We start from the raw sequence: 26,475 nt of genomic DNA, 5'->3' as shown, positions 1-26,475 counted from the left end.
TTAGTAAGATTGTGAGAGAACGACGCATGAGGTTTGCGGGATATGTTCTCCGACAAAATGAATTAAGCATAAGAAGAGTTGCAATGATATCCTAGTACAACTTGACGCCACTCATTCATGGAGTCCTCATAGTAGGTGGGAAGAGGCTTCAGACATTACCAGTGACAGATTTTTATGGAAACAGCTTGACGTCAAATGCTCCGAACGGCGTAGGAGGGTCTAAGTCAGTAAGAATATCACATTAGGTTTTTGAAATAAAACTTTTTTAATAGCAGGAAAATGCAGTGTAGATACCTCAGAATATGCATTTTGATGGCTTTCAATACCAGAAATAGTGCTTGGCGGCGGGGCTTCGCCCCGCGCTGGTGGAGCTCCTAGCGCTCCCCCAGACCCCTTTGCTAGTAATGGCGGAGAATCTACAATTTTTCCACTAACTCATGGAAGAACCTATTCTAGGGCACAATAAACGTCTTTCGAAAGAATGAAGGGTCAGAATGTAATAAAGATTTTGTACGCACACACACACACACACATAAATAGATATAATTTTTTTTTCGCCGGGGGGGAGGGGAGAAAAAAATTCACCCCCCCCCAAAACCCCCCCCCCCCCCGAAAAAAAATCCTGGCTACGCCCATGAATTGACCTATAGGTATATATCAGCCAAGATAAGCTTTCGAAAATTAATTACAATAGCAAAATATTTTCAAATAGTAGGCCTAACTAAGGGTATTGTAATTCATGAAAACTATCGGAATCGCAGATGTATCTTTTAAAGCTTGTAAGGCAAATTAAATGACGATACTCTTGTACTAGTGTTTAGTGAGGCTACAAGCATCTTTACAAGCTTTACTAGAAAAGAATGATTTCTTAAAACAGTTCTATGCATATCTTACATAAGTCTATCTTAAATTGGTGTAAATTGGATAAAGCTAATTGTTTGCAAGTCTACACAATTCATATTCTCATTAACCGAAAATGTTTGAATGACATACAGAGACAAAAAATTGACATCAATACTCTTTCTAATTTGTAATATAAATATTTTACAGTTTATTTTTTTTTTTGTCTATTTTTTGGTTTTATATATGTTATTACTGCATACATTTCTAATGAATGCATTTCTAAGTAATGAATACTAGTGGGTTTTCTAAATGTTGTGCATAAAGATTGTATATTATTCTTTTTTTAATATTGTATCTAAATGACAGAATTATTTCTTCAAAAGTATATAAAGAAGATATTCAATGTAAGACTGGTATTATATTGAAATGGACCAGTTCAAGATAGTTTAAATTGAATTTTAAATATATATAGAAATAGAAATTTGTTTTATAACATTTTTATAATAAAAATGTGTAAAGAAATTAAATATATGTTATGCTTTTTTCAATTTTCACTTTAAAAAAAGAATTTTTCAGGATGAAATATGCAATAATTTATTCATAAAAAGTCTGTAGAGTTCTCTATATCATTGTACTACGGAAATAAAATACGGAAAGGTCACCGTCAATGGAAAATTACTGTTCGAAAAAATTAAATCTATTTTTAATTTATATAAATATTACAAGATTAACTATTTTAAAGGTCAACCTTAAAAGAAGATAAAATATTTTCTTTTTTTTTTTTTTTACAAATAATATTTTAAATCATATAAATTGTTCTAATTTAAATAAATTTCAAAAGTACAATAAAGCAGAGAACATTTTGTAGATTTATCAATTGAAAAGCAAATTTAAGCCGTATGTCTAACATCCGCGATGCATACATTTTATATTGGCCGTGTGGCATTCCTGTTGAGTGTTGGCTTGTAGAGCTTAACGTGCTGGGTTCAGTTCTCACCGAGAGCAGTTCATTTTTTATACTATTTTTTTCTTTGTACTTAATGAAAATATGTACTACGATAAACGAAAAAAAAAGATAATTCGGTCTTAATATAATATATATATATATATTGCCAGGAGCGACTGGATTTCCAAATCAGCTCATGCATTTCTACAAAATACGACATATACATTGTAGGCCTATATCATAAGATGGGCCTATCAATTCTCAAAATCATTATGTTATTGTTTTATAATGTATCGATAACTGTATGCATGCTCTATATCTTTATAAGAAATATACTTGACGTTGCTTTTTAATCGCTATGTTTGTAGGCCCTAAGAAGATGAAGCCTACTAATAGCACTGTCTATGGATGCGTTAGATTAATTTAGCATTACACTGTTGTCTGTAAAAGATGTTTTTAACATGACGCTCATATAGCCTCTTATATAGGAGAATATTATAAAACTTTTAACAAATTAATGCCTTCCATAGTGGCATTCATGAGGCGCTTTAGTTGGCCCTGCCGGTCCATTTGAGTACCGGCCCACCTGGCATTTGCCCAAATGACAATATTTTCATTCAGCCTCTGCTGTTGGAAGTGGGTAAATAAGACGGTCGTATAGAGAGAAAACTACAAGGAAGATCGTTAGAATTTCCTGACAAAAACAGCATAGAGCCAATGAAATATTTTGATTAAGGCTTAGAACTGAGAAAAAGAGAGTGCATGTATGTTTAACTCTTTTGTGGAGGTGGAGTCGGGAGGGGAGAGTTGAATGATTCTAAATTTCACGGGCTAAAAGTATGTAGAAGTGAAGGGGGCGAGTTAAAAAAGATTGGGCCGTCACAATTTTAAATACTATTTCAAAAGTATGTTAAGCATTCAAATATGGGTCGTTCCACTGGAGGTGTAAAATAGAAGTGAAGTTCCTGACAAAAAATCAAATAAAAAAACAAATCAACGGGCGTAGCCGTTGGGTGGTAGTACTATTATCTAAATTAATCCTTCCAAAAATTGTGTCTACTTTAGAAACAATATGTATAACCTTACTTCTTACCCAAGTTGTGCCTTACCCTATATCTAATCATATACAGATATACCTATTATGTCTATGTCATTTTCACTGTTTAGATATTAATATATTGTATCTGCTCATGATATTATATTTCATTAAAGAAAATAAAGCATATATCAATAAACAGGTATTTTTTGTTTGAATATTTTCTAGGTTTGATTTCTTTGGTATCTATGTGGTCATGTTTTTGGAAATACTTCGGACTCTCGTTCAAGTGCTTTGTGTGTTTTCCATTCTAATCATAGCATTCGGACTGTCGTTTTACATACTACTTTCTATTGAGGTAAGGCAACTTGGCTCAAATACTACAACTTTCTTATTCCAACAGAAATTTCTTTTTAATCAGTTTTTTTTCTCCAAACAGGAATCAAAGGCATTTTCGACACCGCCTTTATCACTTCTGAAAACCTTTATGATGATGCTTGAACTGGACTACATGGCTTCATTCAATGAGCAGTACACTGATGATAGGGAGGACACACTGCATTTTGGCACATTGACTCTGACTCTCTTAACCATATTTGTTCTCTTAATGCCAATTTTACTGATGAATTTACTGGTAAACGAAAACAAGATCTTTAACAATAGATATAACATATGTATCTTATATGTTTAGACTTTCTAATTTGAAAACTTAATATTATGACAATAATGATCTCGAGTCTAAAGCTTAAAGAAGAATACAAATTTAATAATATCCACATAGGGAATATAATCACATTATAGTCTTCAACACTGAATACTTATAAGATTTCTTAAAACTCCAGTACTAAATATGATCAAATTAACTTAAAGAATTTATATATATTATATATAATCCTTTGTTTCTGTCTTTTGTTCTGTGACATGAAATCAAAATGGACAGATTGGTTTAGCAGTTGGTGATATTGAGTCGGTTCAAAAAGATGCAAGACTTAAAAGATTAGCGATGCAGGTATGTTTATTTATAGTCTATGTTTAGAATATTGTTCTAATTATTAAAACCAAAAAGAAATTAAAGGTTCAAACTTAAAATAGATATTTCTTATCTTTCCACCCAACAATACATCTTTATGTAACATCTACCTTACTGAATCTAACTTGTTTTTAACTTGAGAATAGATTGGTTTTAGTAATGGTATATTTGTACACATTTAAAGGTGGAGCTTCACATAAATATAGAAAGGAAAATGCCATTATTTCTTCGTGACAAAGTTGCAATCACAGACTACAAACACTATCCAAACAGAGGCAACAAACAAATCGAAAATGTGAGTATTAAACAAATAGGAATGTAGTCAGTGCAGAGCTAAGATGTGACATGGAGAAAAGGGGTTGACAGATCTTGTGTGGTGACCCAGCTGTCCAGCAGACCAAAGGATAGGTGAAAGTGAACGTGACGTTAGATGTGAACCTGGCCTAACTAATGTCTTATAATGAATATATAATTGCTCTAATTTTTATGTAAAGGGACAATGTGTTGTTCCTCAAGAAAAAAACATTTCCGTAAAAAAAAAATTCCTTTGTTGTGGTCTCGTGTTAGTAGTTTGATTGTAGTACTTGCAATGATATTAAAAACTATTAATTGTTGTTTTAAATTCTGTCCTACTTATATGCATACTAAATAGATTTTTTTTCTTTAAAAAATAGTTAACATTTTTTAGCGTAAATGTATAGTAGTATGACAGAACATACTTAACTCAGCAATACAAGTGTAAAAAAAAAAAAAATTTTTTTTTTTAAATCTAGAACCATTTGCAAAAATATGTTTAAGATATGGTAAAAAACTTTCTCCCCTACTAAAGAGCCTCCCTTGTTTGTTACTTTAGTAGTAAATAGTTGTAAAAGTTTTGTATTTTTATGAAAAATCTGCTTGCATAAATAATTTTTAAATTAGATGGTTCACTTTCGGAAAAGAAAAAAGTAACCGTTGCATCAGAACTTTGAATGATCTAAAATATTGTTGTAACGCAATAGGGTTAACTGTGTTTGATCAGCTGACATATGTGACACAGGCCAGTAATACAGTTTAGCGTGCTATATCGAAGGGCAAGGGACAGTACTGGCATGGACTTTGCACGTGAATAGGACCCGGGTTATGGTCATCTGATCATAAGCCTGCGTGGACGAGAGACACAGTGTGTGTAAGGCAGTGCAGTTTAAGACAGGACAGCGTGTAGACCGGGACTGTTAGTCTGCCATGAAGTCGGTCCTGGTGGAGTCCTGAAGTGAATGTACGAGTCCAGGAAGAGATAGAGACAGTAGAGTTTATTAGTTTAGTACGGTTATGTACAGTATAGCATTTTTAGTGTTGATGTATTGCCAATTGTTTCATATTGGCTGATTTAATTGACCATTATTAAAGCACCAGATTATTTGGAGCCTTATCGTCAAGTTCTTGATGTGTTGATGTGTTGTTGTGTGTTTAGCAGTATTTACAGAAGGCCTGATTAGGAGAGATCGTAACAATATCATGATGTCCGATTTTCATTTTCTCCTCTAGTTTCTGAGATGTAAACGAGACGGACGAACGGACGGACAGACAGACCATGCAAAACTAAAAGCGTCTTTTACCCTTTCGGAGGCCGCTAAAAAACTAATAGCGTCTTTTCTCCTTTCGCGGGCGCTAAAAATAAGGCATCGTTTTAGATAACGAACATTCATGAGAAATGCAGTAATTCTCAATAACAACGAAGCCTCCCGTGACCACCTACATATCTTATATCTCAAGTGATATAGTCACATCCATTATTCGACGAGGATTCAGTTTCCTGGTCCTCTCTGCTCCTCCTTTTACAAAGATTTTCTTTTATTCAGTATGTTCCTCGATCTTATTGAGAGCTCTCCGTCTGTTACAGAAGTCTATCTGCCGCCGGCCGCTTTCATAATTCAGTACGTTAAATTTAATTCAAATAAATAAGTTATCGCCTAGAAAAAACATACTTATAAACATACTTAGTTTTAAGTCATTAAACTTGTAAAAATTTCAAATTTAAAGTAATATTTCTGAAAAAAATAAATCAAGATTACAAAGACAGTTGGTGTGGAAACACAAACTTAAAATCGGTCCCCGTAGTGGTCCACCTAGTGTCTTCACCAGGATTCGAACACGGGACTTCCGGTTCCATGTGCTTTACCCCTCAGCCCTAGCATCTCCATATAATCATTTAGCGTACACTTATATATTTTTTTAAAATAATTATTAACCTTATCCATACATTCAAAATTATTAAGATCTAACATGTTACATGTAATAAAGAGAAACTAAAAAAGATTTATTCTTCTAACAAAATTAGATAAATTGGCAACACGACAAAAAATAATTCTTAACCTACTTTAAATTAAGCTACATTTGTATACAAATGACTACGACTTTCCCCTCGCAAATAAAAATTAATACCTGCATTGTCATTTGTTATACAAACTAGACATAGATCTAGCTAGATTTAGGCCTAGTTTTAGATCTAAATCTAGATTCAAGATCTAAGTCTAGAACTAGATCTAAGTCTAGATCTAGAACTAGATCTAAGTCTAGATCTAGAAATAGATCTAAGTCTAGATCTAGAAATAGATCTAAGTCTAGATCTAGAATTAGATCTAAGTCTAGAACTAGATATAGAATCTTGATATAGAATCTACTATATCTAGAACTCATATGAATTTACACGTTTAATCTTACAATTAATAGACCTAAGCCAATGTTATGATCATGATTAGTAGGCCTTTTGTTACCAGGTAATGGTTTTATGGTATGCTATTGGCCTCTATTTAGTCTTATTTAGACTGTCAAGTGTAGGCCCCTATAATAAGTATATGCCAAAACTGCGCGCTAGAAATGTAGTTTGTTATTTTTCAAACTTATAACTAAAACGACGTTCGTATCAAAATTGTTTTTTTAAAAACAACATTTGAATCAGAATTCTATTCAATGAGTTAGTTAATAAATGAAAAATATATTTTATAATGATCCATTGACACTTTTACCATTGTGACCTTAGATGCAAATTTTTTGTACCAATGCGCGAATGAAGCTTGAGTTATTAATGAAGAAGTCCATGACCTTTTTTAAAAAGTTACCTCCCCTGAAGTTTTTCATTGAAAAGTGGTGTAATTTTTTGAAAAATCTGCTTGCATATATAATTTAAAAAATTAGATGGTTCACTTTCGTAAAAGAAAAACGTAGCCGTTGCATCAAAACTTTGAATGATCTAAAATATCATGATGTTCTATTTTCATTTTCTCTTCTACTTTCTGAGATCTAAACGGGACGGACGGACAGACTGACAGAAAGGCCACACAAAACTAATTGCGTCTTTTCCCCTTTCGGGTTCCGCTAAAAAAGCATTATTTTCATTCATTTGTTCCATTTTTGTCTCATTGAGATGTTCTTGTGTGCTTTCAGTTGTTTTCAATAATTTCATTTTCAAAAGATTCTGGCGATGGCAAATCATTGCAATTAAGAATTCAAAATTCCTATGTTCAAGATGATTTACATAAACTTAAAGTGAGGTAAGCATGCTTTTCTTTCTTCACAAAATTAAACAACCTTAGGATAAGTGTTTCTCAACATAGGACTATTAGTACCCTTATCAAATTTGGCAAACCTCAAAAGACATAAACACAGCGCTAAGACAGTAAAAACATAGCTGATATCTTGTGTTCGGCTTGGTGAATACCTACTTCCTATTTAAAGTAGGATGGCCTTTGCATACACTATGCCGTCATGTTGTGTCCATCAACGTCATTGACATTTCTCTGAATCATTTCAGACTACGTGACATAAGCACCGTGATGGATAAAAACAATCATCTCCTTCGCAAGATCATGCAAAAAATGGAAATCTCTACCGAGGACGATGCATGGGATGAGGGCGCTGGGTCGAGCTACGGCTGTAATGTAATTCATTGTAGAACTAATGAGACCTATAGAAGCAAATCTTCTACAGAGAAACTGAAGTTTAAAGCAACTGTTACATCGCTATTGGCGAATAGGAAACATTTCATGTAGATTTTACTAACATCTCAAGATTCATGTTATCAGTAAACCGCAAAATTCTGTAAGAAACATGTACATTTCTTCATATTTCTATAAATTTCAATATTCAAATATATTTGTTCACTAGCATTACCCACCAGCTACACCCATTGATTTGTTCCAAGGATATATAATTGTTTATTTTGTCATGTACCCGCCCCATGTTTTCTTACTTATAACAATATTTAACATATACTGAAACGCTCCTCCATACATTCCATCTAATTAGAGAATCTATTACGTTGAATTGGACCCCAGCTTGTTGGAGCATCACTTCTCTCCCCTCCACCAACTCGCCTTCGTAACAAATAGGCTTTTTTGGGGGGACAGTCAATTCGATTGCCAATATTGTTTAGTTCCTATATATATATATATATATATATATATATATATATATATATATATATATATATATATATACAGTCTCTCTCTCTCTCTCTCTCTCTCTCTCTCTCTCTCACTCTCTCTCTCTACATAGGCACAATGTGAGTATTCTTCGACTTTTCAGCTTTTTAGCGAAATATTTGCAAGGCTCTCGTATGCTTCAAACAAAGTCTTTTTTTTTTAATCAAGTTAGGATCGAAGTTATAAACTCTGTTTCAACTTTTATGTAGATCGAATTATTAAAATTAAATTGTGCGAAAACGCTATTTAAAAAGGATATATACAATTTTGGCACGAGTCTAATGTTCTACCACCTTGGATTAGTGGATGTTACAATATTGGAGGAAATTACGTACTAAAAGTATAGTGCTTAAAAACTGATATGTAATCTTATAAAAGCTCTGTGAAAAAAATACAAAATTTAGATCTGGATTAATGTATATGTATTGTGAGATTTAAGGATTTTCCAGTGCTGAAGAGAGCTCAGAAGTTCTTGTCTACTTTATTTAAACTAGTTCGTTTATCAATACTTCCCTATTCTGTACACTGCATTGGTGTTGACAGTTGTTGACTTGTAGCACCAGGCTGCTGGTACACAACTAAACCACTGTAGGCGTATTGTATCTTAACTTATACAACTTGAAATAGCTTGAATAACTTCTTTGTGAACAATACTATACATAACTTTTATTACAATATTGACAAATTAAACTTGAGATTTCAGAGGAAATGACATAAATTTAGTAGACTTTAATAAAAATAAAAATAATTCACTACAAAAACACTTCTTTTCACTCTAGCAATCAGGAGTCTCAATCTCTCAATCCCAAGACAGCTGACGACAAAGCCGCTATTCTTGCATCATTCACACTACATAGCCATCAACCAATCGCTAACCTCTTCCCACCGTTACAATAGAAACACACACACACATTCCATAAGATGGATGCACAAACATGCTAGCTATTTATGGATATGTTTCGATGTATAAAACCAATACTACATACATGTTCCACTATTCAATTACTATTATGTCGTTGTTATAATTCTCGACACAATTTCAGTTGGTAATTAGATCTACATGCTATCTAATGTTTGCTCCTTTGTATCAAACAATAGCGTGTAGGATCTGTTCCTGAGGACAAGTTCTCTATTCCAAGCTCCCCACTACAATCTACCCAATCCAAGCTCTCCACTCGAAGCTCCTCACTCGAAGCTCCCCACTCTATGCTCCCCAATCCAAACTTTCCACTCCAAGCTCCCCACTCTATGCTCCCCAATCCAAACTCTCCACTCCAAACTCTCCACTCCAAGCTCCCCACTCCAAGCTCCCTACTCTTTACAATAAGGTTTATTTTTCCCTTGTGTATCATCAGTGGAAGAACACTATTCTCCCACCCTGCACTTCTACGACTGTTATCAAATAACAGCTTTGGGCAGATGTCAAACACTGACATGACCTTACCCAACCCCTCCTTTCCTCTTGTATGTGAGCAGTTTATTAGAGGTGATCAGTCGCCTTCAAAACGAAAGTATTCTGATACTGACGTTAGGAGAAAGTTGGACTGCGTACGAACATCTCTTGTTATTTGAACGAGCCTCTTTACAATCTGATGCTATCTAGGATTATTTGTACCACTTGTATTGCTGTTGTGATATTAAAAATAATTATAACGATTTTTTTCTACCATTGTTTTACTTTGCTTATGTTTGTACATTAGCATAATTATATTGAAAAATTAACAAAATACTTCTAAAACAATACCAGTTCACTAAATAGACGCTCATATAAAAAAATCAAGGCGCATTAGAAAATATGAACATAAAAACAAACATACGAGCATAGAATGAAAAAAGCTACAACTGTATGAACAACATGAAAACCAACGTAAGAGAAACAATATTGGTGTGACGTGACGTACTAATGGCGTTAACTGTAGTCCAAAATATTACGAAAAAAAAAAGAAACATAAACTTTTTTGTTGAAAGAGACTATTCCTCATTCTAAAGATGATGACTCTTCATAAGAGCCATTATTTGCTCATAATATCTAATAAATTATATTTTTTTAAGACTGAAACATTTTTTTACTCCGCACAATTTCACAACCCTGCCCGAAAAAAAAATCCTGATAAAGCGAATATCGAAATCTATTCAGAGAATTGAATTATAAATTCCAACGAAAGGCCAATAGACTTAGCCAATAGATTCAGCCAATAGATTCAGCCAATAGATTCAGCCAATAGATTCAGCCAATAGATGCAGCCAATAGATTCAGCCAATAGATTCAGCCAATAGATGCAGCCAATAGACTCAGCCAATAGATTCAGCCAATAGATTCAGCCAATAGATTCAGCCAATAGATGCAGCCAATAGATGCAGCCAATAGATTCAGCCAATAGATGCAGCCAATAGATTCAGCCAATAGATGCAGCCAATAGATTCAGCCAATAGATGCAGCCAATAGATTCAGCCAATAGATGCAGCCAATAGATGCAGCCAATAGATGCAGCCAATAGATTCAGCCAATAGATGCAGCCAATAGATTCAGCCAATAGATTCAGCCAATAGATTCAACCAATAGATGCAGCCAATAGATTCAACCAATAGATTCAGCCAATAGATTCAGCCAATAGATTCAGCCAATAGATTCAGCCAATAGATGCAGCCAATAGATTCAGCCAATAGATGCAGCCAATAGATTCAGCCAATAGATGCAGCCAATAGATTCAACCAATAGATGCAGCCAATAGATGCAGCCAATAGATTCAGTTAATAGATTCAGCCAATAGATTCAGCCAATAGATTCAACCAATAGATTCTGCCAATAGATTCAGCCAATAGATTCAGCCAATAGATTCAGCCAATAGATGCAGCCAATAGATTCAGCCAATAGATTCAGCCAATAGATCTAGACTTTCAAGACTGTGCGCAAAATGTTCCTGTACGTTTATTTATGTCCATCTTGAGGGAATACATACGGGAATACCCGCTGACGTCATTGTGTTCAGGAGATAGAATGTCAAGACTTCCAGACCAAATTTAATTTGAAAGATTATTATATTCGACAAATCATAATGGTCAAAACAGAACTGTGTGGCCAATTAGCTAGTTAATTTTTTAAATAAAATACATACAACTGTCCAATGTCCAGTAATATCGTTAAAGCCGTTTTCGAGATCAACGTCCTCCGACCGTAAACCAAGGAAGAGTTTGCAAGCTGAAAAGTGGAAATGTAAAATAAAAAATAGTTCAACGCATAAAAATATACGCCATTAAAACACATACAAAATACAGTCATCATTCTTTGAAAAGACAATAACATGAATGTCATATAAAACTATAACATTTAGCTCCAAAACGACATACGTATGATTCAAGAGTTAAAATTCAGATTGCGTTATTCAACAGTTGTATGGTGTCAATTTTCTTAAAGCTTAATTTGTTTTTTATTTTGTTTTGTATTTAAAATATTGCAATGCAAATATTTTTTATTTCAACAAATATATCCATCGTTTAAAATGAGAGAAATTGGACAAAGATGACAAAAGTTGATAAACATGACAGAAGAGGTTGATAATTTTCATTGGAATGAAGTTTTCAGTCACCAACATACCAACATCAATAAACCAGTCATCGATTATTTAAAACATTTGTAATAAAAAAAAAAGATATGTTGATTTTGTTGGAGACAAACAAAGGCACCTGAAGTTTAAACTGCGTTAGTTTTTTTTTTTTAAAGAAGAGCTTAGCAGTTCAAGACTTGTGCTCAACTAGCATAAGCAAGAGTTATCTGCCACTTCAAATAGAAATACACTGTGTGTGTGTGTAAACTACAAAGCTAGAGCTCACTTGAGGGTGGGATCAATGGTACACACACACGTATAGAGATAAAAAAGTGAGATTTAGAGAGAAACAGAGAGAGGCAGAGAAAGAGAGAGAATGAGAGAGAAACGTAGAGAGAAAGAGAGACATAGAGAAAGGGACAAAGACAAAGAGGAACAGAAAGAGAGACATTGAGTGAGAATGTCATAAAGCACTTCAAAGTACCTGGTTTTCTAAAGCTATAGTCCTGATTGTCGCCAATTAAAATTTCGATACAGTTGTTAATTATTCAATGTTCTTAAAGCTTTTGTTTTTTATTTTGTTTTGTATTTAAAATATTGCAATGCAATCTTTTTGTTATTTCAACAGATGTGTCCATAGTTAAAGGCATATAAAGCCCAAATAAGAGGCAAAGAAAAGAGGCCTAAGGCCCAAGAATTCCTATAATGACAAAGCTGAAATTGAATAGCGCAAATTCTGAGGTTTCCTTTTTAAAAAGAAGAGATCTTTACTGAATACACGAATAAAAATTGAACTGTCTCATTAGTTGTGTTTAATAAACTATTGAATCCGACGAATTTAATATTGTGCTTCCAATATGATTGTATAACCTTCGGGCATTATTTCATCAAAGCCGCTCGCGCATTTAGAAATAGATGCACTGGTTTCTTACTTTGCTACATTTCTTGATAGATTAAAACAAACTCCGTTAACTCGTTTAATTCTGTTCAAAAATTGTACAATTGGATTTCTAATTCAAGCTTAATAAGATTATTGAAGAGCTACTCTACTTGCATAGGAATGTCTTTTGGTCAATGTAGCGATACATTCAGATTTCTATTGTTTTGTCACACATTACATTCGCCTTATAGGGGGAAGGGGGATCCACCAATATATTCTTGAGCCCGGGCACAAGGGTACCTTGCTACGCCACTGTCCACTGTGTTCATGCCCCAATGATTATCCCATATAGACATGTAAGCATTAAATACATTATTGATAGCATTTCAATGGAGCGTGCAGTGCCAGAACATCATTTGCTCTAGGTGATAGACCAGTAGCATGTTTACAACGCTAATAGTTTTTCAAACGTTTTCCAAGCCGCTTTGAAAAGAACGCCATATCATTGAAACCATTAGACTGATGACTCTGCGAGAAAGCTGTTGTCTGCTGTAATGAGCATGTTAATGTCATTGAACGCGATTAAAATCAACACCGTTTCGTTCGATTTAAATCCATTTCCATCACAAAGCCAATGGTCATTGTTCTCCTAATAACAGACAAGCCAAAGCATTCGATATTAAACAAACTTTGCGATTCTGTACAGTCAAGTTTGGGTTTATTACGTCAATAAACATTTGAGTTTTTTTTATCTCATTAATGCCAAACAGTCATTACAAGTTTGTACAGTATTGGTTTAATCTATCTATTTTCTGATTTGTTCAAAATATACTACAAAATGAATGAGTAATGGGACCAAAATTAAAGTTTTAAAAGATTTTTTATATATTTATTTTAGAAGACGAAATGATTTAAATCTGTTATACAAGAGTTTACTGTTCAGTCCCACTAATGGTGAAAAAAATGAATGGAATCGATGGAATCAAAAGTTTCGATTCAAAGAAATCACTTTTTGTGTGTGTGTGCGTTGTATTTCCTACCACGAGAATGTTTGGATCAATCAATGTCGTAATAAACACGTCTATGTTCTGCTAATTGATCACCTTCAACGATTTGCAGATAATTTGTGGATCAATAGGGACAGAATATCGAGACAACGATCAGGCAGAATTGTTTTAAAATTGTTGCTTAGTTTGAAATATGAGAGAATTTACTTGTTTTCTTTAACTAAGGACTGGCGTGTGCTTTTTTTAAGTTAAGTAAGTATTTTTTTTATATAATTTAAAATCCTTTTTAATGGTTTTATTAGTGAATTTTTTTTTTACATTATTAAAGATGGCCTGGCTTTAAGATTCAAATTACTTTTAATCATTAAGCAAGAGAGAGAAAGACAGATCTAAAGTTCAATGATAATGTTATGAATACTTACCAATAACTGTTTATTATTAATCATAAGGATAATAAGGACAAAACAGGATAATATTTCATAGGCGTCTTTGCTGTACAGGTTCAACAGGACCACACACAAAGTAAATCTTCCTCAACTGTGCAGGAGTGGTGCATTTATTGTCAATATTAAGACTATAAAATAGACATTTTAACAAATCGTCAACAACAAGAAATATCACCCAGAAGTAGATTTGACAAGTCAAATATTTTTTTGGTGCATAGGTCTACATTCCAAATGAAACTGGGACTTCAAACATAAAATGACCTTTTTAAAAAATTCAGCTAAGATTTCACCGCTAAAAGCTTTACGAGTGAAAGTAGATCCACTTGTCTTGGATGGAATTGGTTCGCTTGAGAAGGTAGGTCACATTTTGAAATAGACGTAGGTCCATTCTAGCCATGTGAGGTAAACCAGATAGTTTGCAATTTGAAATTCATGTGGTTTTCAATGTGAGGGGAATCATGGGATTAGCCATGTGAGGGAAATCATGGAATTGGTCATGTGAGGGAAATCATGGGATTGGTCATGTGAGGGAAATCATGGGATTGGCCATGTAAGGGAAATCATGGGATTGGTCATGTGAGGGAAATCATGGGATTGGCCATGTGAGGGAAATCATGGGATTCGCCATGTGAGTGAAATCATGGGATTGGTCATGTGAGTGAAATCATGGGATTGGTCATGTGAGGGAAATCATGGGATTGGCCATGTGAGGGAAATCATGGGATTGGTCATGTGAGGGAAATCATGGGATTCGCCATGTGAGGGAAATCATGGGATTGGACATGTGAAGGAAATCATGGGATTGACCATGTGAGGGAAATCATGGGATCCGCCATGTGAGGAAAAATCATGGGATTGTCATGTGAGGAAAAATCATGGGATTCGCCATGTGAGGGAAATCATGGGATTGGCCATGTGAGGGAAATCATGGGATTGGCCATGTCAGGGAAATCATGGGATTAGTCATGTAAGGGAAATCATGGGATTCGCCATGTGAGGAAAATCATGGGATCCGCCATGTGAGGAAAATCATGGGATCCGCCATGTGAGGAAAATTATGGGATTGGCCATGTGAGGGAAATCATGGGATTGGCCATGTGAGGGAAATCATGGGATTGGCAATGTGAGGGAAATCATGGGATTGGCCATGTGAGGGAAATCATGGGATTCGCCATGTGAGGGAAATCATGGGATTCGCCATGTGAGGGAAATCATGGGATTGGCCATGTGAGGGAAATCATGGGATTGGCCATGTGAGGGAAATCATGGGATTGGTCATGTGAGGGAAATCATGGGATTGGTCATGTGAGGGAAATCATGGGATTGGCCATGTGAGGGAAATCATGGGATTGGCCATGTGAGGGAAATCATGGGATTCGCCATGTGAGGGAAATCATAGGATTCGCCATGTGAAGGAAATCATGTGGTTTGTCATGTCAGGGAAATCATGGGATTGGCCATGTGAGGGAAATCATGGGATTGGCCATGTGAGGGAAATCATGTGGTTTGTCAAGTAGGGAAATCATGGGATTCGCCATGTGAGGGAAATCATTGGATTGGCCATGTGAGGGAAATCATGTGGTTTGTCATGTCAGGGATATCATGGGATTGGCCATGTGAGGGAAATCATGGGATTCGCCATGTGAGGGAAATCATGGGATCCGCCATGTGAGGGAAATCATGTGGTTTGTCATGTCAGGGAAATCATGGGATTGGCCATGTGAGGGAAATCATGGGATTGGCCATGTGAGGGAAATCATGGGATTTGCCATGTGAGGGAAATCATGGGATTGGCCATGTGAGGGAAATCATGGGATTCGCCATGTGAGGGAAATCATGGGATTCGCCATGTGAGGGAAATCATGGGCTTGGCCATGTGAGGGAAATCATGGGATTGGCCATGTGAGGGAAATCATGGGATTGGCCATGTAAGGGAAATCATGGGATTGGCCATGTGAGGGAAATCATGGGATTGGCCATGTGAGGGAAATCACTGGATTGGCCATGTGAGGGAAATCATGGGATTGGCCATGTGAGGGAAATCATGGGATTGGCCATGTGAGGGAAATCATGGGATTGGCCATGTGAGGGAAATCATGGGATTCGCCATGTGAGGGAAATTATAGGATTCGCCATGTGAAGGAAATCATGTGGTTTGTCATGTCAGGGAAATCATGGGATTGGCCATGTGAGGGAAATCATGGGATTGGCCATGTGAGGGAAATCATGTGGTTTGTCAAGTAGGGAAATCATGGGATTCGCCATGTGAGGGAAATCATTGGATTGGCCATGTGAGGGAAATCATGTGGTTTGTCATGTCAGGGATATCATGGGATTGGCCATGTGAGGGAAATCATGGGATTCGCCATGTGAGGGAAATCATGGGATCCGCCATGTGAGGGAAATCATGTGGTTTGTCATGTCAGGGAAATCATGGGATTGGCCATGTGAGGGAAATCATGGGATTGGCCATGTGAGGGAAATCATGGGATTTGCCATGTGAGGGAAATCATGGGATTGGCCATGTGAGGGAAATCATGGGATTTGCCATGTGAGGGAAATCATGGGATTCGCCATGTGAGGGAAATCATGGGCTTGGCCATGTGAGGGAAATCATGGGATTGGCCATGTGAGGGAAATCATGGGATTGGCCATGTAAGGGAAATCATGGGATTGGCCATGTGAGGGAAATCATGGGATTGGCCATGTGAGGGAAATCATGGGATTGGCCATGTGAGGGAAATCACTGGATTGGCCATGTGAGGGAAATCATGGGATTGGCCATGTGAGGGAAATCATGGGATTCGCCATGTGAGGGAAATCATAGGATTCGCCATGTGAAGGAAATCATGTGGTTTGTCATGTCAGGGAAATCATGGGATTGGCCATGTGAGGGAAATCATGGGATTGGCCATGTGAGGGAAATCGTGTGGTTTGTCAAGTAGGGAAATCATGGGATTCGCCATGTGAGGGAAATCATTGGATTGGCCATGTGAGGGAAATCATGTGGTTTGTCATGTCAGGGATATCATGGGATTGGCCATGTGAGGGAAATCATGGGATTCGCCATGTGAGGGAAATCATGGGATCCGCCATGTGAGGGAAATCATGTGGTTTGTCATGTCAGGGAAATCATGGGATTGGCCATGTGAGGGAAATCATGGGATTGGCCATGTGAGGGAAATCATGGGATTTGTCATGTCAGGGAAATCATGGGATTGGCCATGTGAGGGAAATTATGTGGTTTGTCATGTCAGGGAAATCATGGGATTGGCCATGTGAGGGAAATCATGGGATTGGCCATGTCAGGGAAATCATGGGATTGGCCATGTGAGGGAAATCATGGGATTGGCCATGTGAGGGAAATCATGTGGTTTGTCATGTCAGGGAAATCGTGGGATTGGTCATGTGAGGGAAATCATGGGATTGGCCATGTCAGGGAAATCATGGGATTGGCCATGTGAGGGAAATCATGGGATTGGCCATGTGAGGAAAATCATGTGGTTTGTCATGTCAGGGAAATCATGTGGTATGTCATGTCAGGGAAATCATTTGGTTTGCGTTGTGATGGAAAACTTTCGGCTTAAATTTGTCAAGAAAACTAAATTTTGAACACATTTCTGTTCCCTTTGTTTAGCTTTCGATTGTTAAGATTTCAGATTAAAGACTTATTGAAACGTAAAATACATTCACGTAAACAAAGAACAGAAAGCGGTATATAGAACAGTGGGGGCAACATAAGGTCACATTAAGAAAAACGTTAAAAAAAAAAAATTCCATTTGGAAGACGGAAGACGGCAAGGGGCAGAGTTTGAACCCGGGGGCCATAGATACGGCCGAACGACAGTCCAGCGCTTATCTCGCACGACCAGGCAGCCATAATGGAGATTTCAAATGAATAAATAAACTAAGTAATATCTAGGACCTATATCGAAAGATACCTACTGCGAAGTAAATATAGCAATTACTTTATGCGCAGAGCCTAGAGCATTGATTTTAAAATGCTTTAAAGTGCAAAAAGATGTTCATATAGGCCTACCGATTGTAAGATATACATTATCATTATCAGCTTCTCTTATATTCTTTAAGTCAGAAGTAACAAAAGAGAAAACTGTTTACAGTAGTCCTCTCTATAAATGCCATTAATATTTTACAAAATCATTGACGATGTTTGTGTGCACTGAACAATCTATATTATAAAGTAGAATGTGAGGGGTATGTATGGATGTATGTTACTTATAGACATCAAAACCGCTTGACCAATCTTGATAAAACTAGGCAGGAATGTTCCTTGGGTACCAACTTAGACCGTAGTGTATGTATTGTAGCCCTAAAACAAACTTAAGACCCTCAAAAAAAATAAAGTTGTCCGACTCTATTACAGCTATAGTATTTTATGGATCTAGGCCATGTCTACAATGTTGACATGAGAAAAGATAGAAAGGATTTAGACCTAGATCTAATTTTAAGAAATACACTTTGCGCAGATAGTTTTTTACTTTGACACATGAAAATACAAAAGAAGATCCATTGATTTCATTATATAATAAAATTAACCTTCAATTTTGTGTTTCAAAAGCATTTTTTACATAAATTAGTTCCTTATATCTGTGACTACAGATTTCCTGACGAATATTCTTTCATTAGACAATACCGTAATGAATCGCGTACTAAATATTAATTCGTTTAATTGTTTACTTTATAATCCCATCCCTAGATCTAAAACTCTAATTCAACTCTAAGATGATAAAACTTCTCTTCGCACAGATAGTTTTATACTTTAACACATAAACATATTAATTAAAGTCCATTCATTTTATATTTTGATCAAATAAACATTCAAATTTGGTTTCAGAAAGCTACATACATTTACGAAAGCCACGAAGCCGAGTTGAGATAGGCCTAGATCTATATTCATTCATGAATCGCGTACTAAAAATTATTTCGTTTAATTGTTCACTTTATAATCCCATTCATTTAACAAAGCTATCGCTCTTTTCGTTTTTAATAGATAAGAATGTATCGACCTCGGGTAAACCCATTTTCGCAAAACTAATTTTATTTTCGTAACGAAAGAGAAATTACGTGAAAGGATTATTAGCTTAGTTTAACATACATCTAAATCCAATCCACTAGATTATTCCAAAGCATTTTTTACATAAATTAGTTCCTGATATCTGTGACTACAGATTTCCTGGCGAACATTATTTCATTAGACATTACACATCTCTCTACTGAGTCTATTCCTAGGCCTAGGTCTAAAACTCTTATTGAACTCTAAGATGATAAAACTTCTTTTCGCAAAGATAGTTTTGTGCTTTAACACATAAATATACTAATTATTGTCCATTCATTTCATATTTTAATCAAATTAACATTCAAATTTCTTTTTCTAAAGCATTTTAATACATTCGTTCGCTATTCGCTAAAGCTGCGTAGCCGTGTTGAGATAGGCCTATATTCATTCATGAAAAAAGGTCACGCATGCACAGCACAGAATGAACTCTATAAAAGCCAATGTTTAACTCTATATTAGTGTAGATTTAGATCTATGTCTACCTCAATATATACTTTATACTTTATACACATGAACATACAAAATTTAGTCTATTCATCTCAAATTTTAATCAAATATATGTAGGCCTACAAGCAAATGTTTTAATTTGAAAAAAAAAGAAGATTTAAGCCTATTAGCTATTTTGATTTGATAGCTTCATTCACACTATTTTTATATTGACACATTTGCTTTACTTATTACATTATTATTTCGTTTAATTGTTTACAAAACACTCTCAGTGACTATAGTCAACAGTAATGCGCAAATAAAGACCCGCGGGTCGCGGGTAACATATGTCTCTTGCTTGGATGTCAGCATGAAACTGGAGCACCTTGTTATGAATCGATCCGGGCAGCGAAATTTGGACATGATTTGCCAATGGTCTTCACGACTGAAGTTATCAAAAGTTTTAGTCCGATCCATAAATGCAGTATAGAGATTTGAATTTTACTCTCTACATTTCTCCTGGACTAGGCAGACTGCAAAGTTGATGTCATCCGTGCCTCTACCCTGCCGGAAGCTCTTATTTTATTATGCCTCATCCTGACAAGTAATTAAAAAAAATTAAAAAACAACAATCCAATACATCACTTGTATACGTAAGACTGGTGCTGTTATCATCTTGTTCTATTCCTAACATTGTTAGTTTTCTAGTTTCAGTTTTCTTGATATTTATTCTTCGTTTCGATTATTGAGATATAAGACATTCAACTTAGGTACATAATACAACCACTTTTGAGCTGTTTAACTTTTATATGATGATATAATATGCTTGCCTGATAGTTGTCATCCAATCTTATACAATACAGACGTTACTTCAAAAAAGAAGATGATTAGTCCTACGCGTCATGCATCTAGTCATGCATATTAACCAATGATTTAAATTCTGACAAGTCATTGGTTTACCTGGCTAGCTCAGGCAACCCATTCCATGCTCTAATAGCACCGTTTAAAAAGTAGTGGTCCTCATTGTGATAACTCACACGGCACCATGTCACTTTAAAAAGTAGTGGTCCTCATTGTGATAACTCACACGGCACTGTGTCACTTTAAAAAGTAGTGGTCCTCATTGTGATAACTCACACGGCACTGTGTCACTTTAAAAAGTAGTGGTCCTCATTGTGATAACTCACACGGCACCGTGTCACTTTAAAAAGTAGTGGTCCTCATTGTGATAACTCACACGGCACCGTGTCACTTTAAAAATAGTGGTCCTCATTGTGATAACTCACACGGCACTGTGTCACTTTAAAAAGTAGTGGTCCCCTTATTTTTTAGGCCTTCTCACGTAAGAACATTGCTTAGGCAATTTCTGATTCAATGGAACATGCTGAATTGATATCACTTCACTTCGCTACACTCAACAGTTCTGAAAGTCATTCCAACAGGTGCTACTATCAGTGGCGTCCTTAGCAGTACGCGAAGCCCGGGGCGAGAGTCATAGTGGCCTTTAATCAACGTAACTAATGATGGAGAATTATTTTGTATGGAAAATCAACAATCTAGATATCAATCACTTCTCTATCGCGAGGCCTCCCTGAGGAGCGGGGCCTTAGGCAGCTGCCCCATTCGCCATCCCCATAAAGCCGCCTCTGCTACAATAAAAATTATATTGATTTCTGCCCTCTGCACATGACAGTACATAAATATACAAACAGGAAAAAACATTTTTAACATAAAGTAATGACTTGAAATTAAGAAATGGAACTCAACACACATGTAACATCGTATGATTAATATTTATATAAATTGAGAAAGCGGTAAATACAGTTGTACCTGTCATTTTTAAAGAAAAAGATCCACACTCTCGTAAAAAGTATCAGTTGCCTAAGAATAGAAGTGTCTAGATCAGTGGTCTTCAACGGGGGAGCTATCCCCTCCTTGGGGGGGGGGGGGGGCGTTTTCGTGAAATTGGGGGGCGCTGGGAGCCAAAGGGGCGGTAGGGGGGGGGCGCTGGGCATACATGGGGAAAGAAGAAACTAAAGGTGCACTGAAACAAAACAAATAAAAAAATTATTCAACATTAAAGCTGGCAAAAATAAATATAGACAAACTATGGTTAGCTTGCTTCTAATTTAACAACAGAAACAACGCTAGAAATTGCTTTCGGGAATCCCATTTTCTATTTTTAAATACTTACTCCGTTGCTTTAATCAGAAGGTTTCTATTGTCCATAAATCTTGCGCGCGTAAACGTTTCTGATTTGATCAACAAACAATGTAAAACGTCTTTTAGATTAGAGTTTATTTGATCTACATATGTTAATGTATTGATATTTAAATGTTAATTAAAAACACAACAACGTTAAAGCTAACATTCACTGCCAATTATTTGACATCATTTTTGGCATCATGATATGAATGGCAATGTCTTCGTTTACGAAGTTCAAGGCTGAGTGCAGTGTTTCACATAACTACACAAACCCAGTTGCGATCTGCATATTTTCCCGAATTTTTTGTGCTCTTACGGGGGGGGGGGGGGGCGGGCACCACTGTAACGATATATCAAAGCTCGCTAAAGAAGATCACCTTGGCATGCGGTCGTCTCCCATGCGGGATAAGTGTTACTGATAGCATTAAAATTAATAAATAAAAGACATTTTGTTCAAATTTGTCTTCTCACGCTTCTTTATAAGTGTTTTTCTTACAGGGGGCGCTGGCGGATTTTTTAAAGGAAAAAATACGAAAACGGGGCGGTAGACCAAAAAAGGTTGAGGACCACTGGTCTAGATTCTGAAAACCTTAGCGAATGCACTTGAGTCTAAACGACCCATTCCACATCTCATCCTAACAAATCCAAGGGACATTATTGACAACCATTAGCAAAATAAAAGTGATATGACGGGGATAGGACTGTTATAAGGGACACCAACAAGAAAATGCAATAGAATTGTCTTTAAAACGTTTTGTGTTTCAGAAAAAATAAAACACTGAGCTCAGAAGAAGGTATTCTAATATAATGTTACAGTAATTATAATTTTATTTTAAATATTTAAAGGAGATTTAAAATTTAAATTGAAACAATTATAAGTTTCCAGTGAGCCCATCTATACATGTACAACATCGTCGGTATATACCCTGCTCTATATGTCCCTTATAGTGACAGGGAACCTAGCTATTAGTTATTAGAACTACACAAAACAGCCATTGATAAGATAGATGCATACTTGACATGAGACCAAACAAAACCCACCCATTAGCTGTCAACAAGTAGGTCCTAGAGACGAATGTGTACCCCTTTGCATAAACCCAAATTTACCTAGCCCTAATTCCATTACTTCTTGAAGGAGCGCACATTTACAAGCAAGGGAAATCACTGACATATCTATGTGTTAACGTGTATATACAGATTGTCACCCTTGCCAATGTTGTTTTTTTTCTCTTCAAAAGATTACTAGTGCATGACAGCCTTAAGCTGTGGCATACCGGTAGTTGAAAGATTAAATAGTAGATACCTACTAGGTCTACTGTTGTGTGTGTTTACATTTCCTGTGTACATATACGAATTGAACATTTGTATAGATTCTAGTAACCTTTCAAAAAGTTGAGAAAAGGTGCAAAGTACTTCGACCTATTTAGGATTATAAGTATATGTGTGTTTACTGTGTAGTGATTCGTGTGTTTCACTCAACGATTGACTTAAAGGAGAATACGATGTGACTAGCTTTTCTTACTTACATTATAATAGAGTTTTTATATTGAATTAATATCATTTGTCACGTGTGATATAACTCCTCTTTTGATAGGTTCCATCTTCTTGATGGATGAATGAATACTCTTTGATACAGAAATCTTTTCAGAGTTTCCTTGTTAAATCATTATCAAAATATTACTGAAATTCCAATTTGTTGCATAGTCATGAGTCCATGACTATGTTATGTTATTGTCTGTGGTACTTGGACTATGAAAATTGCGAATGTTAACTTCATATCTACACATTGTGCAGTTTTATTATTAGGATTCCGAATGACTTTACTCCCCACCAAGTATCTGACAGTGGATAGTGTCATCTGTTAGCGACGGTAGCGACTTGAATCCTAAAAGCTTTTAATTATGTAATTGCTTTTAAACTGTAACATTTGAGCCCGTAAATTAAAACTCCTTTAAATGTGACAAACTCAACCAAGTTATTCGTAACAATCATTTTGCATGGAACGGCTGTCAGTTATAAAAAATTCCAAGATACTTTTTTTTAGAAAACTTATTAGTGTTAAAATAACATTCTGTTGCCTTATGAAATTACTTCCAATTCTCTAGTATTTCATTTCCCTCGTTAATGTTGATGTTCTCATAGCAGCTGTTCAGTAATTATTTCGTTTCTTTCTGCATGCCAATAGAAATTTTAAATGTAGCTGGTACTTGAATCCCAACTAGTCAGTTACAATGTCAGCGGTCTCTACAAGTGTTTAATGGAGATAAATCATACGCTATCAGTTATTAATATTTGCATTAACTAACAGCCGTGCCGACATCACTCTTGGAAATATTAAACACTGACCCAACTGATAAGGTAACTTTAGCTGGAAGAAGAGGATGTTGAAAGGGGCTATTCATTCCAAACGGTTGCTAGAAACTGTTGAAGGAAGCAAAAGTATTCTATAAACCTGTCAATGCCATTCTTATGCATTGGGTAATTTTGGTTGAAATGAATTAAGCCACTCCTGTTTTTATGATACAGTTAATCTTTATTTATTAACTACATTTAGACTTTTGTTTTTCAAAATTTGACAATATAGAAATAACGCATAAGGATTATCAATGAAACTGGCAAAAGTGTTCATTTAAGACGCTAAAATTGTTAGCAGTAGGTATCATGAACTTATCTGCTCATAACCATGCTTATTTAGATTTATTGTTACAAATTTGCAATTAACTATAAAAATGGTATCAATAAAATACTTTCTAGTGTGCAGAGTTCACGAGTACTAATAGACAACATGGTCAAATAGACATTTGTTAACTGTTCGTACTCGGGCTACGAATGGAGCTTTCATACAAATGAGCATTATTTTTACGATATAAATGAGAACTGTAACCTGGGTCTGGAGGCGAGGTGGTTGAGCGGTAAAGCGCATGGCTTCCGAACCGGGGACCGGGGTTCGAATCCTGGTGAAGACTGGGATTTTTAATTTCGGGATCTTCGGGCGCCTCTGAGTCCACCCAGCTCTAATGGGTACCTGACATTAGTTAGGGAAAAGTAAAGGCGGTTGGTCATTGTGCTGGCCACATGACACCCTTGTTAACCGTAGGCCACAGAAACAGATGACCTTTACATCATCTGCCCTATAGACCACAAGGTCTGAAAGGGGAACTTGACTTGACTGTAACCTGGGTCTGCCAAATATTACGTGCCGCTTTGCAAATTAGACAAATAAACAAAACTAGTCAACATAGATCTAGACAGACACAACGATAAAGACACATTTCTTATTCCACTTGCCAGGACTAGTTCCTACGAGTGCTCCTTCTTCCCTAGAGCCATTAGTGCATGGAACGGGTGGAATCAGACATGAAAACAAAAACTTAAAAGAGTTTAATTCTCTAATTAACATACATGACCAGATTAACTCAAGGATACGCGTAGGGTGTAATTATCTTTTTCTTTTGATGGAACGTCTGTAATTTATAAGATAAGATAGTTGAAATGATTCAATGAATAGGATTAAAAGATGTAAACAGTTCCTTCAGGAATTGAATGATTTCGTCCTATCCCTAAAATCCAGGGGTGATTACATAGAACGAGGTTCGAACTTGAGGCCGTCATGACAACAATCCTAACAACGCATCCTAGGGCCTGGTGGCCTAAAAAAAAAAAAGAAAAAAGAACGTTATAAAAATCTGCTAAGTCACAGTGATTACTGATAAAAAAAATCTATTAAGGTTTAAATTACTTTATTAAGGTTTGGCCAACAAGGGACAGCACTCCCATACATGCGGCACTGGCACAACTTTTAATGTTAGGGGGATAAAACGTTTAGCGTTCGGGTCAATTGGTTTTCAATGACAGTTTTCCCACGTACACTGAGATTGTTTAGCGGGTGAACGTTGATGCCTTTACGTAAATATGACAAACAGATTTTATAATCGACTCATTTTAGTTCGATGACTTAGCACTTTTTTAAGCCTTTAAGACTATTTTTTTTTTATTTACGCTTTACGCTTTAATTATAATGAGCTTATGGAGCTCGACATGACCTCAAGTGTGCCGATTTGCCAGTGGCGTTTCTAGGGGAGGGGGATCCAAATAGAAGGGGGACTCCCAAATGTAGGTTCGAATTTTTTTACATTAAATATAAATGCCAATGCCATGTTATCTTGCTATTCATCTTGTTACGTAAATGAGTGACCATGTATTGCACACACACACACTAGACATATATTTATTAAGTACATTATCTCATGTCATGATGTCGAATGACAAAATGCATGGACCTCTAAGGAGGCCAAGCCCCAAATCCCTTGCTACGCCACCGCGATGTGCTATAAAATCTAAACTCTAAATCTAATCATGAACTTTTGCTGTACCCGACCAAAGAGTACCGACAAAGTAGCAATGTCTCAAAGCGGCCATGACAAAGTAGCAATGTCTCAAAGCGGCCATGACAAAGTAGCAATGTCTCAAAGCGGCCATGACAAAGTAGCAATGTCTCAAAGCGGCCATGACAAAGTAGCAATGTCTCAAAGCGGCCATGACAAAGTAGCAATGTCTCAAAGCGGCCATGA

The 26,475-nt window shown here is 36.0% G+C and overlaps 2 protein-coding genes across 2 annotated transcripts in view; both read left to right on the top strand.

Moving 5' to 3' along the window:
* LOC106060899 (transient receptor potential cation channel subfamily A member 1-like) overlaps positions 1-8,227 on the top strand; it is a 35,641-nt gene extending 27,414 nt beyond the window's left edge. The window contains exons 20-26 of the mRNA XM_056029642.1: positions 3,054-3,183; positions 3,265-3,459; positions 3,766-3,834; positions 4,040-4,176; positions 5,697-5,775; positions 7,282-7,388; positions 7,649-8,227. Of these exons, the coding sequence (XP_055885617.1) occupies positions 3,054-3,183; positions 3,265-3,459; positions 3,766-3,834; positions 4,040-4,176; positions 5,697-5,775; positions 7,282-7,388; positions 7,649-7,886 (955 nt within the window). The 3' untranslated portion in view covers positions 7,887-8,227. The remainder of the gene's footprint in view (positions 1-3,053; positions 3,184-3,264; positions 3,460-3,765; positions 3,835-4,039; positions 4,177-5,696; positions 5,776-7,281; positions 7,389-7,648) is intronic.
* A 14,917-nt stretch (positions 8,228-23,144) lies between these two features.
* Positions 23,145-26,475, top strand: part of LOC106061155 (transient receptor potential cation channel subfamily A member 1-like) — a 37,841-nt gene continuing 34,510 nt past the window's right edge. The window contains exon 1 of the mRNA XM_056030603.1: positions 23,145-23,408. The gene's annotated coding sequence lies outside the window, so the exon portion shown is untranslated. The remainder of the gene's footprint in view (positions 23,409-26,475) is intronic.

This window comes from Biomphalaria glabrata, chromosome 5 (genome assembly GCF_947242115.1).
Source record: "Biomphalaria glabrata chromosome 5, xgBioGlab47.1, whole genome shotgun sequence".
Lineage (NCBI taxonomy): Eukaryota > Metazoa > Mollusca > Gastropoda > Planorbidae > Biomphalaria > Biomphalaria glabrata.
This window is presented reverse-complemented; position numbering and strand designations above follow the sequence as displayed.